The sequence below is a fragment of the Lonchura striata genome, chromosome 2 (assembly GCF_046129695.1).
Source record: "Lonchura striata isolate bLonStr1 chromosome 2, bLonStr1.mat, whole genome shotgun sequence".
Classification (NCBI taxonomy): domain Eukaryota; kingdom Metazoa; phylum Chordata; class Aves; order Passeriformes; family Estrildidae; genus Lonchura; species Lonchura striata.
Window position 1 is genome coordinate 63,729,628 of NC_134604.1, and position 15,902 is coordinate 63,745,529.

At 41.5% G+C, this 15,902-nt stretch overlaps 1 protein-coding gene across 3 annotated transcripts; it reads right to left on the reverse strand.

The window, feature by feature from the left end:
* Positions 1-1,270: 1,270 nt before the first annotated feature.
* On the reverse strand, positions 1,271-14,135 carry SLC25A15 (solute carrier family 25 member 15). 3 transcript variants are annotated; one of them, XM_021526609.2, is made up of 9 exons: positions 14,060-14,135; positions 13,367-13,470; positions 12,342-12,444; positions 11,538-11,665; positions 8,464-8,722; positions 6,120-6,257; positions 5,630-5,799; positions 4,483-4,641; positions 1,271-3,612 (listed from the first exon to the last, which is right to left on the reverse strand). In XM_021526609.2, exons 4-9 carry the CDS (start codon positions 11,590-11,592, stop codon positions 3,485-3,487), a joined length of 909 nt encoding a protein of 302 aa, XP_021382284.1. In that variant the 5' UTR covers positions 11,593-11,665; positions 12,342-12,444; positions 13,367-13,470; positions 14,060-14,135; the 3' UTR covers positions 1,271-3,484. The 3 variants fall into 3 exon arrangements, with proteins under 3 accessions (XP_021382284.1, XP_021382283.1, XP_077637548.1); XM_021526608.2 differs by lacking the exon at positions 12,342-12,444; XM_077781422.1 differs by lacking the exons at positions 12,342-12,444; positions 14,060-14,135 and having other exon boundaries at positions 13,367-13,878.
* Positions 14,136-15,902: the final 1,767 nt, after the last annotated feature.

Genomic DNA, 15,902 nt, shown 5'->3' on the forward strand with positions numbered 1-15,902 from the left:
GGCTGCAATGGCCACTTGTCCTAAGGCTTAAGACTGGCTCTCATCAGCTCCTGAGCATTCCAGCTGCCTGGGATCAGTTAGTGTGGCTGCCTTAATACCTGCATATGAGGGGTTTGATCTGTGCACCTGCTCATTTGAGCAAATAGTGTAAATGCTCACTGGCTCCTCTTGAGTGGTACTAAGACCTGTAATGCACAAACTTCCAGGATGCTTATTCTACATCCACCTACTCTCAGCAGTGCAGCTCTTCTGTGAAGACTGTGCCTTCATTTGTGTGAAATGTGTTGAGGTGTTAGCTTCTTGGTTCTGCTGCTTCATTAGTGTTTTTGTTCCTGGGAACCAAAAAGTGGAAGGGAAATGACATAGCTTTCCAGTTAATGAAATTAGCAGAGGTCATGTACCTCCCTGTGCTTACTTGAAGGTAGTTTTGTACTATGAAGTACACCATGTGTGGGCTTAACTTCTGCTATTGCTATGTATTTACCTCAGTGTCCACGTGAATGTAGCTAGGGGCTAAAAAAGGATGCCCTTTCATTGCAGCTACAAGTGGCTGATGCCCAAATTTATTTTAGCTTAGCTCAGGCAATTGGATATCTATCTACTGTCTGAGGATGCCTTTTCATACAGTTGGCAGGGCACCTAAGGTGACCCATTTTCCTGCTTAGGGAGTAAGCCAGTTTCCTCATATAGCAGCAGCAGAGGTGTACTAGCAAGTCAGATTTTCCTAGCTGAAGCACATGCAGTTAAGTAAAAACTGATGTGTTAGCAGGAATGAGTAACAAAATAGCTGTACAAGGGATATACTGTTTCTCTTGTGAGATCCAGGCACCACCGCTCAGAAGAGGGTAACAATAGGCCCTGCCTCCCTGCTGCACTGACCTTCACAGGGTAGTGGATATTTGTCCTGTATATATGTGGAACTTAGGTCACCTGTGCTGGACTCTCGGCATTCTTCTGACAGAAAACCTTATAGCCTGTATTGTGGTAATCTAGGAACTTGAAATTTGGGGTGAACCCTAATACTAGAACTGACTTTGGTACTAACAAAGCAACAGGCCAAGTGCTGAACTATGGGTTTCATTTTCCATAGATGTAAAATCAACAGCTGTTTCACAGCACCTTACTGTAGCTGCCCCTTCCCCTCAGTTATGAGGGCTTTATATGCTCAATGATTGTATAAAGTCTTTTTCATTCCAGAAAGGTGGTGATGCTGAATTCAACCTTTTTTTCACCTAGATGAGCTTGTTAAATGACATAAACAATCATCAGGTACTCGGTTAATCAAATGAAACTTTATTTCTGTGAATTCCTGTACCAACATCATTAAGTTTTTAGCTGAACAACTGATACACGTGTACAGCTTAAGCAGCTCTGAATGGAAAAATTACTGCTTACATCAATTTCAGAAGGTAAACTCTCAAACATGCCACCATCTTCTTGCTTTAGGTTGTTTTAAATACCCTGCTTCTCTTGAAGCTTCAATTTTTGTATTAAAAACTGGAACCATGAGCTTTAAAAAATGAAAGCAAAGACAAATCTAAGAAATAGATTGAAGTATTCCACTGAGGTGGAGTCTGTCTTCACCTTTTTGTAACTATTAGAAACATGTACAAATATACTATTTCTTTTAGCTAGACAGCTTTGAAAAGAAGGGGAAGTATAACAACTCTTAACGCCTTTTCCTCCTACCTGAATAATTTAAACATTTGGTATAAATTCCTTTTAAAGTACTGGCAATGCAGAGTGGTGCTGCCCCTAGTGTACCAGTCAAGGTGTATTGGTGCAGTAGACACTGAAGATTCTTCATCTGTGCCCTGTTTTAACTGCCTTTTCTCATGGTGTATGAAAGGGGCATGAATTTCTGCACTTGGAGGCTGGCGGAGCAAGAAGACTTTATGGAACTGCAGCAGCCACCCTTCATTAAAGTGGGTGCAACAATGCAAGGAATGAGCCAGTTTAAGTGCACCCTGGCTCTACTGCAAGAGGCAGCAGGTATTGAGGTGATTTCATCTATGCCTAAATCCTGTTCCTGTTTCTGGGATCTGAAAGGGAAGCTGTAACATGCAAAACTAGGTTGTTCCAGCTCTGTCCAACAGCGACAAATGTGGTTGCTGTGACAAGCTGCTAATCTCCGTGTAGCTGTGATGACCTCAGTGAGTTAAAAAGGGCTCTGCATGTGCCCCCCACTGCCCCCACACTGGTGGGCTGCAGTTAGAGGACTCGGGTAGCATATCTGTACAACTCCAGGACAAGTATGTGCTGTTCTAAGATCTGCTCAACTTATTCCAGCATAAGGCAGTAGCTGCTTCTTACAAAGCAGAACATGCTTGTAGCAAGAGCATTCTACTTGAAGAACAAAGGGGGCGTCTGGAAAGAGGTGTCACTGCATTATTTTGGGTAATACTGACTAACTGCATATTTAATCAAGTAACATGACCAAGCAGGCCATGCCCTCCAGGACTGAAGGTGATACAAGCTATCCAGTCATGTAAGCTTTTTCCACTCAGCTGAAGAGGCACAGCGAGTAGCAAGACTCCAGCCTCAGTAAGACTGTTCTGTCAGAGACCGTGGTGTCAGTTAACAACTCGGTTCTGGCTTTCTGTTCCCTTTCAGCTTCCTGTCATTCCAGCATGTGGTCTCATTTGTGCCAAGGTCATCTAAACAGGAGCCTGCACAAAGTTACAACAATTCTGTGCTCAGAGGCAGCACCTATTTCCAGCACTGTCCCTTGTGTTAAGTGGTGCTTGGCATACTCCAGCACTTCTTGAAAGGATTTAGAAAACAATGCAATGCAGCATAGCATCCTTAATGTCATTACTATGCTTCTTTTATCAAAAATGTAGGCATATTGTGGGCTCTAAGTCTCATATAAGGTGAATGTTTCCTACTTTTATCAACCCATTCACTAGGACAGAGTATGTAAGTCAGACACCCTCTGCCATGACCTTAGCAAGTCACAGAGAAGCAGGGAGCCAGAGCAGGACAGGGGTGTAGCTGGAGAAGGAAAGGTTTCCCTAGGTAAGGGGTATGTCCAAGTCATCTATATTCAAGAAGATTAGACAAGAACTGATGTTGAGTCAGACATCAGTAACAACTGCAAAAGGTCACAATTGCAGCAGTTTTAAAACCAGTGCTTTGCTGTAGACAACTCACAACCTAGTCATGCATGTTACATTAAACCCCACAGGTCAATGTAAATATTTTTAGCACCAATACAAGTCAGCAAAGATGTTTATGACATGCAGTGTACCTAGTGCAGAATCTGTAAGAGGGAGATAGTTCTGCTTGTGTAATTCAAGCAACATGTACACACCTCCATAAAATCACCTGATTTTAAAAGATGATAAATCTTAAACTGGAATCGAGTTCCTAAAATTAGGTCACTGATTTGGTTCTGCTCAGACCATCATGTGATCTATGTGTTTTTCATCATTTACTTAAATGACCCTTAAACAATCTCTTGTTCTCCGTTTGCTAGATGGTATCAGTAGGAATCTTCTATTTGTTTCATCATAAGTTTCCGGCTGTACTCATAGGCGAGGAACAGTGCCCCATTGGCCACGAATGCACGGATCATAGTTGGTGTTAGTCCAGAATACAAGGCAAGCACACCTAGAAATGAAACCAGAACCACTTAGCAATTTATTGAAGTGGCTGTCTGCATCAACCACTATGCTCTTAGTGGTGAAGGCTACTGAAGCAGTGCTTCTGCTTAGAGGAGCATGAAGACAGAGAGCTGAACTCACTGGTGTAGCTACTGATTGCAGTGGTACTGGGTATTGATACTAAAGTATCTAATGTTATAACAGGAGTTTAGCCATGTAAGGGCTTATGCTAAATGCTTATTTCAGATATGGCAAGGTCTTGGTCAACTGAGATAACTTGACAGTAGCTGTACCACAGCTGGCAAGGGGGCAGCACGACTATGTTAGAGCTATGTCCCAAGTCAGACTCCAGTTCTGATGAGTATCTTACCTAGCAACGGGGTCAGGACTCATAGATGCTGCCATGTATATTTTTAGACCCTCTGCCAAAAGCACCTGACATAGGCCTTTTCCAGGGAGGAGATGCTGAGGTAGATGCCTCAAGTTGCCAGGCTGGATAGGGCTGTTTGATAAATCAATCCTCAGCCATATATTAGCTTCTATAGGTGAAGAAAACTTCTGCATGGAACTTACCCACTTCCTTCTCATGTATAAGTTTGGTCACATGTAATAGAGCCCATTTCTTTATCTGTTTTTAATGCATAGTAAGTTTCTGTTAGGTTTAAGTGAATCATTTCCTGAACCAAGAGGCAGGGAAGATGAAGTAGGTCTCAGTTTCTAGATTCCAAGCTACATGAAGTAGATATTTTTTTGCTAGAAACAGTTATTATCTGTCTCTAACACATTATCACTGGACTAGATTTCTTAAGTGATTTTGGGAGGGTATAGATTTCAGTCTGCAGCCCTATAGATTCAGTTGAACTGCTTGGATACTCACCTTCAGTTCTCACCACAGTTACAAATGTTCTCATAAAGCCTGTCTGTTTTCCAGCCATTGAAAGAACCTGAATTCTAGATTTGACACAGTCCACAGGATACACAGCAATCCACAGACAGCTGCCTCCAAAACCTCCACTTAGTAACAAAGGAATGGGACCTAGAAGTTAGGAAATATACTTTTATATACCACAGGATTAACCAACACAAATATAACATTATTTCATCTGCAGGATTCAAAGGAAACAGAGGAAGCTGCTTATGACAAAAAAGCAGTTGTTCTCTCACTAACCTTTAAGTTAATTTCAAGCCACTGGTAAATTGCAATTCTTAACTAGAAACTCAAAAAATATAAAAGTGCCTCAGATTATTGGCAGTGTTTAAAAACTATAACTCAGAATTCAATTTTGATTGTATTAGCTAAAATAATTTTTTAACACTTGTAATCACTTTCCAAGGTTAATTGTGAAATGGTTTAGAGTAACATCATATAGTGTTACTAATCATATATAGAGAATTTGGTAGAGTTATTTTGTAATCAGTCATTTCTTTCATGATGCACCTGGATTTTGTATTTCAGATCAGATGTTTGTACATGTTTTCTTACATGTCCAAAATGCATGCAGCTGAAATCCTGACTCCAAGCAAGACTGGTTCAGTCTTTTAACAGGAGACAGGCAATCTTTATTCTGGCATCACCATGTTTTTTCATTTCTAATTTTTAATCTCAGTGTTATCTTGCTATCGCTGTAACTACATCTGATGGTCAGCATGCAGTTCAGCATATACTTGAACACGCTGTTCAAGAGAATGCAGCTAAATACGTCAAAATCACTCTGAATAGCAGCTGAAATGAAATAGTTCAGAGTTGTGTTACACTGTGGGGTCAGATATTTCATCAGTTTTGTAGTGTTAGCTTGCTGTGTTAATTCTCTTATTTATGATACATCCTGCTTCACTGGAAAATGGTCACTTCAATAATTTATTATTATGTATACACCAAAGGCAGCCCTGCATATTTAGTATACCTCATTTCCTTCATTTTGCATGTATTTTACAACATTGTTAGTATATCTTCAGGGAAGATATGCCCCCTTTATGTCCCCCATGACAGTGTGCTAAAACCCACCTGTAAAAAGGCACCATACCTAATTCATCTTTTGATCTCCCAGAGGCAAAGAATGTCCGGCTCAGTTCATACCCTCCAAAGAAGCAAAAATAGCCTGGGACTTCCCGCAGCAAAGTGCTTGACAGGCCACGATAAAATCCAAGGGGACCATCCTTTTGGATAACACCCTTCACTACTGACCAAACTGTACTGAGAGAGGTTGACCCAGTTAGTGATACTAATACTAATGAGAAGTTACAGACAAATAGGTAACTGCAGCAACAATTAATGGTGAGACCTATTTGCAAACAATTGAATTAATATAAGACTTAGAGCAAGATCCTGCTGGGAGCCCTTCAGTGGCATCCAGCTTTACTATCACCCAGAAAATCAGCAGGCTGTGACTCTCCCAGCCACAACTCCTCTCTGGTTAGCAGTGCACTATAAATGTGACACTGAGCCAATAGAGGATTTGAAGAAATAATACATAAGAAAGGATTTCAGGGATATTGAGCTGAGTGTATACTTACTTGTGTCCCTGGATTATCTTTCCTGACAACTGCATTTCATGCATGGCCTGTAGCCGGCACTTCACCAGCTCTGTGGGACAGAGGACAAGGGTGGCAAAGGCAGAGGCAAAGGAGCCTGCAGCAGCATTCTGTAGATCACTGCAAGAAAGGAACTGCAGAAGGTATTTGGGCACTGACATTCAGTGCAGTGGAGCCACTGCACCAGCAATCAGCTTCCTCCACGTGTATCCTAAATACCATCAAGGAAAACTGGCTGTCTTGGGGGAAAGATTCTTAAGGGCAAAGGGCAGTTACTTGAACCAGAGGGAAAAAAGCCTAGCTCATCCCATATTCTTATACAAGAAGACACCCTTTTGACACCAAGGAGATACGATGCATCCTTGCAACCTCTACCCTTTTTTCTATACTTCAGTGATTGCAGCAGAATAAAAGCCAGGAAGGGAAAATCTGATAGCATTTATGAAGAATTCTATAGACTTGCTTTACTGGGCAATTTTAATTACTTATTACTTCCTCAAAGAGAATAGGAGCAATAATCACCTCACATAGATAGATGTCAGTATTTTCAAATTCACCTTACCAGTATTAATAATGGCTTTCAGTGGAAGATGCTAGAAAACTGAAAGCAGGCACAATGGATCACTGTAATCTTTGTATGGATGTGCTGCTATGAATTCAACCATGTGAATCAGAGACAGCACTAACATAAGCCACACCACCAAACAAGAGAGCACTGTCTTCTGCAGTGACTCAGTGTTCCAAAACTGGGGCTTATTTGTGGTGATTTTACACATACCACAGATTCTAGGTTGCTAAACTGCCAGGATTCAAAAGGCTGGTACTTGAGGGCAACACTGCTTTATGATGCATTTTAAACAGGCTCCTACAGACACTTGTGTTTTGGACAGGAGCTGCATAATAGCATAGAAGTGGAGCTTCTCTTTCAGAACCTGGGGAGTCAGCACAGGTGAGACTGATCTCGCTGCAGCACAGAAATTCTTTCAATCTAAGGGAGATGCTTGCCTTGTGCCCAGCAGTTTGATACGTCTATAGTATGAGAGATTAAAGCTACAACTTATCACCTTGAAGCATCACAAAACCTAAGTTATGACATGAAGCAAAGCTCATCACATTCAGATATGGCAGTAATGAGAACTTTCAAAGGGGAAGATATCAGTAACTGCCTGCAAAGCAGCAAATGGAATTTAGCACTTCTCTTTCTATTTTGCTGTCTCACTTTAGACTTTATGATGAAATATGTTGGTTGAACTAAGCATATGTTAAAAGATAACAGAATTTAGCATTTTTCTTTTAATTTCTTTTCTTTGTGACTTATGCATCAGTAACAACATGTTCTCATCAGGACCCTGCTGAAGACAATGTCAATACAATTCTCTCTTACATGTGCCTCATAAGGTGCCCCCACAGTGATCCACATGAAGAGAATAAGGAAACAACACCAAGGGACAATCTTTCAAGTAAACTTAAATTCTTTAATGTTTTGTCCTAGAACAGCTCTGCAGTCACACTCTTTGACCTTGAATCAACCAGGCATTAAAGAGCTACCTTGGATCTGAAAAGCACCATTTCCTGACCAAGGAAATAATTGACAGATGTCAAAGGTGCTTGCTATTGGTACATACTCACATTCCTGTTCTGTATCCAACTCCAGAGACAGACTAGTACACCAATATACTGTTTAAAAGTTTCCTCACTACCTTCCCTACATGCAGCATGACCATGGTGCCTCAGTCACTTGAGATGATCCTAGGACATCTGCACACCTGTGGTCTAGCTCCCAGGATGATCACAAAAAACAGTGAAGAAGGGAAACATATTGCTGGTAGGCTTATCTCCTACATTTTAATGCGTAGGAAAAGGTAAGGGGTTTGTAGGGTGAGCAAGCTTTTGAACCTTAAATAAATACATTTTAAAAGCAATACAATATTAGAAAAGTGCCCTTCCCCCTTAGTATGCCCTTGTAAGAAGAACCACCAGCTCCCCTGCAAAGTCAGAACAACCTAGATATTAAGGGAATACTAACTTTCAGGTGTGGAAATGCTCCATCCTATTGGTAAAAATGTTCCAGGTCTTGAATACTCCAGTTAAGCTGTGATGATCTAAACCAGCCAGCTGCAGTGACTGGTTAGTAGATGTTTTTTCTGTATTAGATACTATATTGTCACACTAGGGCCTACATTCCAAAATTTACTACACTGTACACAGTCAGAAGAGAGCCTGGGACCTCACTTGCACCTGACAGTACAGTATTGGCAAATAGCAATTGCGTGAAATTTTATATACTTATTTATTTTTAAATACAAACCAGGTATTTATTACTAACCTGAGCTTTGTTTTCCTGTCGACTCCAACAATTCTTCTCACAATTTGTTGGCAAAATCCATAGCACATAAACAGAACGGAGTTCTCTGCGATATTGGCTACAAGTGCTGGTGTGGTTCCCTTGTAGAAGCCTCGAAATCCCACTTGCTTATAGATTTTAACAAAACAGTCAACAAGTCCTTTGTACATGCTGGGGAACGTCTGCATCTTCACCTTTGCAGTGTCAAAGGGCTGGCCAGTCACTACACAGGCTGTCCCACCTAGGCAAACAGAGGAAGTTAACAGTGGCTGAAGGTTATCACAACTGCAACACCTATGCTGGAGCACCAGTATTAGGAAAATCACAAGGAAAGCAAAGATTAATTAATTCCCTGTAGGAAAAGACAAGTGCACTGATTTTAGCAAAATGGCATCAGTTGTCACTGGTGAATTCAGTTACCTTAAGAAAAAAAAAATCAGGCAAAGGAGCAGTAACATCACGATTCTCATTAAACATTTTTTTATCTCATGAAAAGCAAGCATCTAAATGAATCAGCTCACTTTTATAACCTTGTACTGAATTAGAAGTATTGTTCTGCAATCAAGTCACTTGTGTCAATGAGTTAAATAATATTTTCCTTTGCCCATTAATGCAGTGGTTCAGAAGGCATCTCTGATTTTACATGCCAATAATAACAAAAAAATCTCAACCTTGAAAGATTAGTAATCAAGGGATTCCTCCAGGACAAGAGGAAAACTGCTGAGAGTGCTAAACTGATCATGCATAATAAATTGATATCCAAAGACTCAAATCTTTTACTTCAAAACTCCAGATTGGCTCTTAAGCACATTTCTTTCCAGAGACTGGAAGTGTCAAGTGTAAGCTGAAAAAGGGCAAACGGGCAAAATTTCTCAACATGATATGTTTTCCAAACTGAACTGCAAGGTCAATACCCGACAACTTGTGTGATATTTCCATCAATGTCATCAATAACCATTTTGCTTACAGTGCAGTGTTCTGCAAGATCTAACTCAATTCTGTAGTCTGCAGGAAGAGCTGATGTTACATTTTTTCAGGAAACACATGATAGGTGTACCTTATATAGGGTTCATGGTTTTATTTTTTAGCAGGAGAGGACTTTACTAAAACAGAAGTTGATCTTTAACCAAACCACAATTGACATGCACATACCTTAAATTATCTGTAAATGCAGATAGGAAAGCAACTGAAATGGAAACAAATATGTGCATCCAATTAAGATTAGTTATTTTTCTTTAAAGTGGGGAGAAGAGTAAGTATTTAAGTGTTATTTGCAATCCATTTTGCTCTTTGGAAACACATTTGTTTAACATTGTTCATGCTTTTCTGCAAAGAGGTACTTCAAGCCTTTGAGAGAAAGTCAGGATCTAGCTGCCATAAAACTTAATTCCCAACCAGATGGATCATTAAGAGCTTCAGAGCAAATCAAGCAAGGAAGCACGAAGAGTTTCTTGCTCTGGAAGGATAACCTAGGAGAAAAGTAGCTGGCTCAGACCAGTAACACTCATGTAAGCTTCAAATGAAAAGCAGGGCTGGGAAGCCTCAGCCAATGTTATTTTCAGGGAATTCAGGTAGAGATATTAATCTACAGGACAAATGCTAGGTTCCTGTAATAAAATAATGGCTGTTGGAAGATGTCCAGGGAAACTAGGGATGATCTTGGAAATGTAAAGCTTAAAAATTGGGAGTTGACAGAATGGCTGTTCCAAAAAGGCTGTTATTGAAGTTGGCTCAGAAAGCCTAGTAAACTGCAGCAATGAACTTCGTAAGCCTTAAGATAAAGACCGAGTCCTAGTTGTTATCTGAAATATTAAGAGAAAAATAATTCTTAATATTAATAATAACAAGAGTCACAAAAAACTGAACCCAACTACAAAATTAAACCAGAAGCCCAAAAAGTCAAATATGTTTGAACATTCAGACAAGTGTGGTCATCATAATACAGCAATGGTGGGGAAAAGAGTCCTACTGAATCAAAGAAGGTATTAGAGGTTGCCTAGATCCTAGGCTAAGGACTATGACCACAGACAGCCAAGTGACTTATTTATTCTTGTCCAGAATTTACTTGCCTCAATATGTCATTACTTATCAGGTAGTCAAGACTATGTCTGGAGAAGAAGGTAAAACCAGGTTACACATTTTCTGGAGGAACGAGCTGTTTGCTTACTTAATTACATTTGCTAAAGAGATTTCCACACTGGACTTGTGCTGTTACTTCTTTCTCACTGCACTGTTAACCTCTACTCTGACAAATGATCACAAATAACTACCACTGAATGCACTTAACACCATTAATACTGTCATATTCACAGCATTAACATCAAAAGGACTGACTGTAATATTTGTTGTGTGGAAAAGAAAAAAAGATCACTAACATTGTCTAAACTAGTTATAAAAGTAAATAAGACAAATCTTTCACCTTTTCCATATAACCACTGTTAGGTTAGAAGTGTCAAAAAGACCCCTTTTCCCTGGCAGAGTTCAAAATTGCATCCCTGAGCCACAGGCATTACCAACATGGCAATATCAGTGAGAAAGTGCAACCATTTCCACACAGCTGGTCCAGCAAAATTTTACAGCACAGAGCAGACTGCAGTGGAAGTCAGCTATGCAAATTTATCATCAGTTCTACTACAGGTTTTAGAGATTCACACCAGGATGTTGTCTGAGCCAGAAATCCTTCAGGTAGCATTTGTCCCTTTCATTTAGGGGCGGTTCCTGTGACAAAAGCAGCACCTCAATCACTCACACACTGACTTCCTTGCAAAACTCTTCTGATACTCTGACTGATTCATAAACTCATGTAAGCAGAACTTAAACCTCCTTATAGAAAATTATTAGTCCAAGAAAGGTGTTATGTCTTCTTCACTGTGTAATAAGGGGTTTCACCAGGGAGGAGCTATAGTGATACAGTTACAACACTGGCTGAGGTCACGGCTTCTCCTCATACCCTTAAAAAACAGAGGTGAAGCTTTTTATAGCAAGTCGAAACTGCTTTTATATTTGTCAAAGGCATCAAAACTGTCTCTCAGAAGTTTTGTGTAATTAAGCATTACCTGCAGCACCTGCTGTGAGGTCAATAGCAGCCTGAACAGCAGAGTTGATCCTCATGCTTCACACTTGTATATCAGTTATTTCAGAGCAAAGTCTCCTGTTTCCTCTTAGGTATGGAGATACTTGTCTCCTGAGGGAAGAGAAAGATGAAAAATACACAATTTACAATAACTTGACAGGCAAAAGCATTACAAGAATGCCCTCAGATCCACTCCTCCATTTAGAGACAGAAAGTGGTTGTGCTCAGCAATGAGACTTAGCATTTTGACTGATTTTGCTGCACTGGGCAGGTCTCCTGGAATATCACTGCCTAGCTTCAGCTTACTTGGGCTTTCCAGCTTATCTCCCTGGATCTCTCAAATGAAAGTAAAACAGTACATGCAGGGAGCAGTGCTGAAGGTTAGTTTTATATTGATTGTAGCAGCATAGTCTTCCCTCAGGTGTCTAAGGCTGGAATATTTCATGCTTGTCTCACCTCCTCACCTATAAAGCAAAACTGAATCTGCTCTCCTCATGGTGAAAAACAGCTAAGAAAACTCTAGCCATGATAATACATTGTGTGGCTTTCAGAAAAGGAGTAGAAAGGGAATGAACATGAACATCTTGAATTGTGTCTGGCTGTCATGTTCCTAGTGCAAGTCCTCCCACAACACAATGTTATAAATAAGAATTACACCTTGTCTCTCAGGAAGGCAACTGGATAGCAGAAATACAAATGTCACACTGAAATAAAACATTCAAATTAATTCCATTCTAAAGTTTGCATCAAGACACTTTCACTGGGTAAGCAGTTAAAACAAGCTTACTTATCTGGGGTAAAATAATTCAGATGAAGATCTCCCACTGTTTCAGAACCATGCTGCTGAGTGAGACACTTCTGTGGCAGTGCTGTCAAAAAGCTGCATGAGTCTTAAAACCCACATGAATACACATGTGAATTAGTGCCTCATTGGCTTTAAAGCATGTCTTCAAGCACAGTACATCAGTAAATAAACAGAACGATTTTCACTCCTCTACCTACTGTAATGCTTCTTTTGAAGCCTGTTACCTCCCAAAATGTATTTTGGCATAATTTGAATGGGAAACACAATTCCCAGTAGGCTTCCTTGAAAAAATCATAGAAAGACACATTGTATAAACCACATCCTTTGTACAAGAAACATAGATACCTGACTACAACCAAGGCTTTAAGAAAGTCTTTCTCTAAACAGATTTATTATTCTTGAACATTAAAAAATACACCAGTAGGCCAAACACTGTCACTCAGTGACTTTACCTATCCAATCTGTTAAATAAATCTAAATTAGTTTGAAAAATAAACAAACATTGCTCTTCCAATAAATGGCACCAACACATGCAATTTCACAACTGTGGCTTCAGATCTGAACTGTTTTGCTATGGACAGCACAGCACACTAGGTGTTACTTCAAAGTGGAGGCTCCAAGGCCAAATTATGCTTGGTTATCCTATATATCTCATTAGTGTTCATACTCCACTCTGAGTTTTGCTCCTCATTTAGGGGAGAAAAAACCAAATCATTGAGACAGACTTTGAATGAAAGAATTACTAGAGAGCAGCAATTGCCTGCGTTCTGTAAAATGTACACTGCTTTCATCATGCTGAGTGCTTATCAACTCGTGCCAGTCCCCAAAGGGAGCATATGCCAGATCACCCACAGAAAACTTGGCAGCAGAAGCAAAAAAATATATGCCTATAAAAATATGGATCTTTTAAGAGACAAGTTTAGTCATCTGATCTATATCAGCATAGTGCCACCTTCAGAAGATTTAAGTCTTAGTCAAAACTAAATTAGTAGTATATCAGTACATACCTTTTTTTCCTATTTGTAGTAACACTACTGTATTAAAAGTCGAATGGGGGTAGAACGAGGCAGCAACTGCTTTGTGACTTCCAAAGCAAATCCAAACCTCAAACCTGGAAATACAGAAGCATTTAGTTAGTGTAACAGGTCCTGCAGAATCTTCTGCAAGCAGATGTTACTTCAGCTCCAGATGTTTCTCTCTGCCTATGCAGTCTCCAAAGGCTGAGATGCATCCACAAGGCAGCGCTGCTCCTTGCAACAGCCCACGTGGCAGGCCGGCACCCCGGCAGCAGCTTCCCAAGGTCACAGCAGGCCGGCAGCCCGGCAGCAGCAGCGGCAGGGCGGCAGCGGGGCTCTCCGCGGCTGTCACACGTGCTGGCGGTGGGAGCGCACAGAGCGCTCCCGGGCCACACCGCCAGCTCCAGCCTTCCCTGGGGAGGAAGGCTGAGCACTCCCGTTCGGCCAACACCCGCCCGTTCGGAGCAGGAAGCCCCGGTCAGCGTTCGGCGGAGGGCCCGTCCGACCCCGGTCCAGCGCCTCTCCTGGCGGCCGCAGCCGCGGCTTCCCGGGGCCGCGCATCGCCAAGCCCGCGCCCGGCGCGCATGCCGGGCCCGTGCGCGGAGCCGAGCCGCGGCAACCGCCCGGGCCGGCCGCCGCCTCCCCCGCCCCGCCGGAGAGGGCGAGCCCGCTGCCCCCGCTCACCGGAGCCGCCGCTCACCCGAGCGGCCCCGCCGCCTCTGCCCCGAAATAGGCGGCGATGGAGGCGGCGCGGCCCCAGGGAAGGCGCGGGCCGGGCGGGCGGCGGGGGGGCGGCGGGGCCGGGCTCTGTTTCAGCTTACTGAGCAGGATGCAACCGCATTTATTAATTAAAACCACTTTTTTTCTTTTTAATTTCTCGTTTTTTTTTTTTTTTAGGTATATGTTTGTTTGTTTATTTTTCTTCTAGTTGGGTGATTTTTTTTTTTAAGGATTTGTTCAGGAATTGTGTACCCTCTAACTGCAACAGTTTGTGTATACAGAGAAACTCCCGTGAGTCGTAAGACACTCTCCTAAACTGTCACTTTCGTGATCCTGACTTTTCAGGACTTTGAGGTGGCATACAATGACCTAAACCACTATGGCAAGGGCTAATACTGCTTTTCTCAGCTGAAACTACACAACACTTTTTTTTTTTTCTTTTGATTTTTGATTTTTTTTCCCTTTTGATTCGAAGTTACCTGAAGTGCTTGCAATAAGGCTTATCAGGAACAATGTCTGGTTGAAAGCAGTAGGACACTGTACAGTCTGTGGCAAGGTAAATGAACAGCAGCCATAAGGTGAATCAGTGATCAGTCATACTTGAGATACTGTGCCAGACCAGGTAGTGTTTCTGGGAAGCACTGTATGCTCTGTAATCCCTGTTGAGCTGCACATGTATTTGTGTGAGTTGAGACACACAGACCTACATATTTCATCTTAGATCCATGGCGTTTTCCACCAAATAAAACTGATGACTCCTACTTTCACAACTCAAAACAAGGAAAAAACAGTATAAACAAAATTATAAACTTAAATGAATATTTTTCCATCACTTTTAATTAATTAAAGGGTTAATATTTTATTTTCTTGTATGTTTATGTTTATTGGTTGGAAGGGTGCTTAAAGACCATCTAGTTCCAAATCCCCTGCCATGGGCCAGGAGACCTTTCACTAGACTGAGTTGCTCAGTTTCATCCAACCCCCCCCCCCCCCCCCCGAACATTTCCAGGCATGGGGCATCCACAGCTTCTCTAGGCAACTTGTTTCAGTGCCTCACCACCCTCACAGTGACAAATTTCTTTCTAACAACTAATCTAAACCTACTCTCACTTTGAAGCCACTCTGCAGCTCTCTTGTTGGCTCCCTTCAGGTACTGGAAGGCTGCATTTTGGTGACCCTGAAGCCTTCTCTTTTCCAGGCTGAACAAACCAAATTATCTCAGCCTTTCCCTTGTAGGGGAGGTGTTCCAGTCCTTTAATCAACGTGGTGTTCCTCCTCTGGATTTGCTCCAACAGGTCAATGTCCTTCCTGTGCTCATGACCCCAGATCTGGATGCAGTACTCCAGTTGTGGCAATTGTTAACAAGAAAGAAGAGCCTAGGTTATAAATGGCTGTAGAAATTGAATTGTAATTTCTTTAATGTAAAAAAAAAAAAAAAAAAAAAAAAAAAAAAAAAATCTGAGTCTGTTGTAATTAGTGATTTGGAGTTAATTGTGCATCCCAAATAATCTGCAATACTTAAAGATTCCTGTTTCATTGCAAAAAAATTTTGATCTGTATGCTGGCTTCTTGTTTAGCAGGACTGCAGCACTGTTGGAAGATCCAGCTGGTGAAATCCATCTAAACCCCTAATGCAGTGAAGCTTGTGGTTAAAATGCCATCAAACCTTGAGCATCTCAGGGTGCTCCTTCATAGCCACGTTCCTCGGGCACACCACCAGGCCTGATCTGCTCTTATCTGATCCCTGCAGAAAATACGGAGACGGCGACAAGCGCTTGAAATGTTGCCTGGGAACTTTTATAGCCTT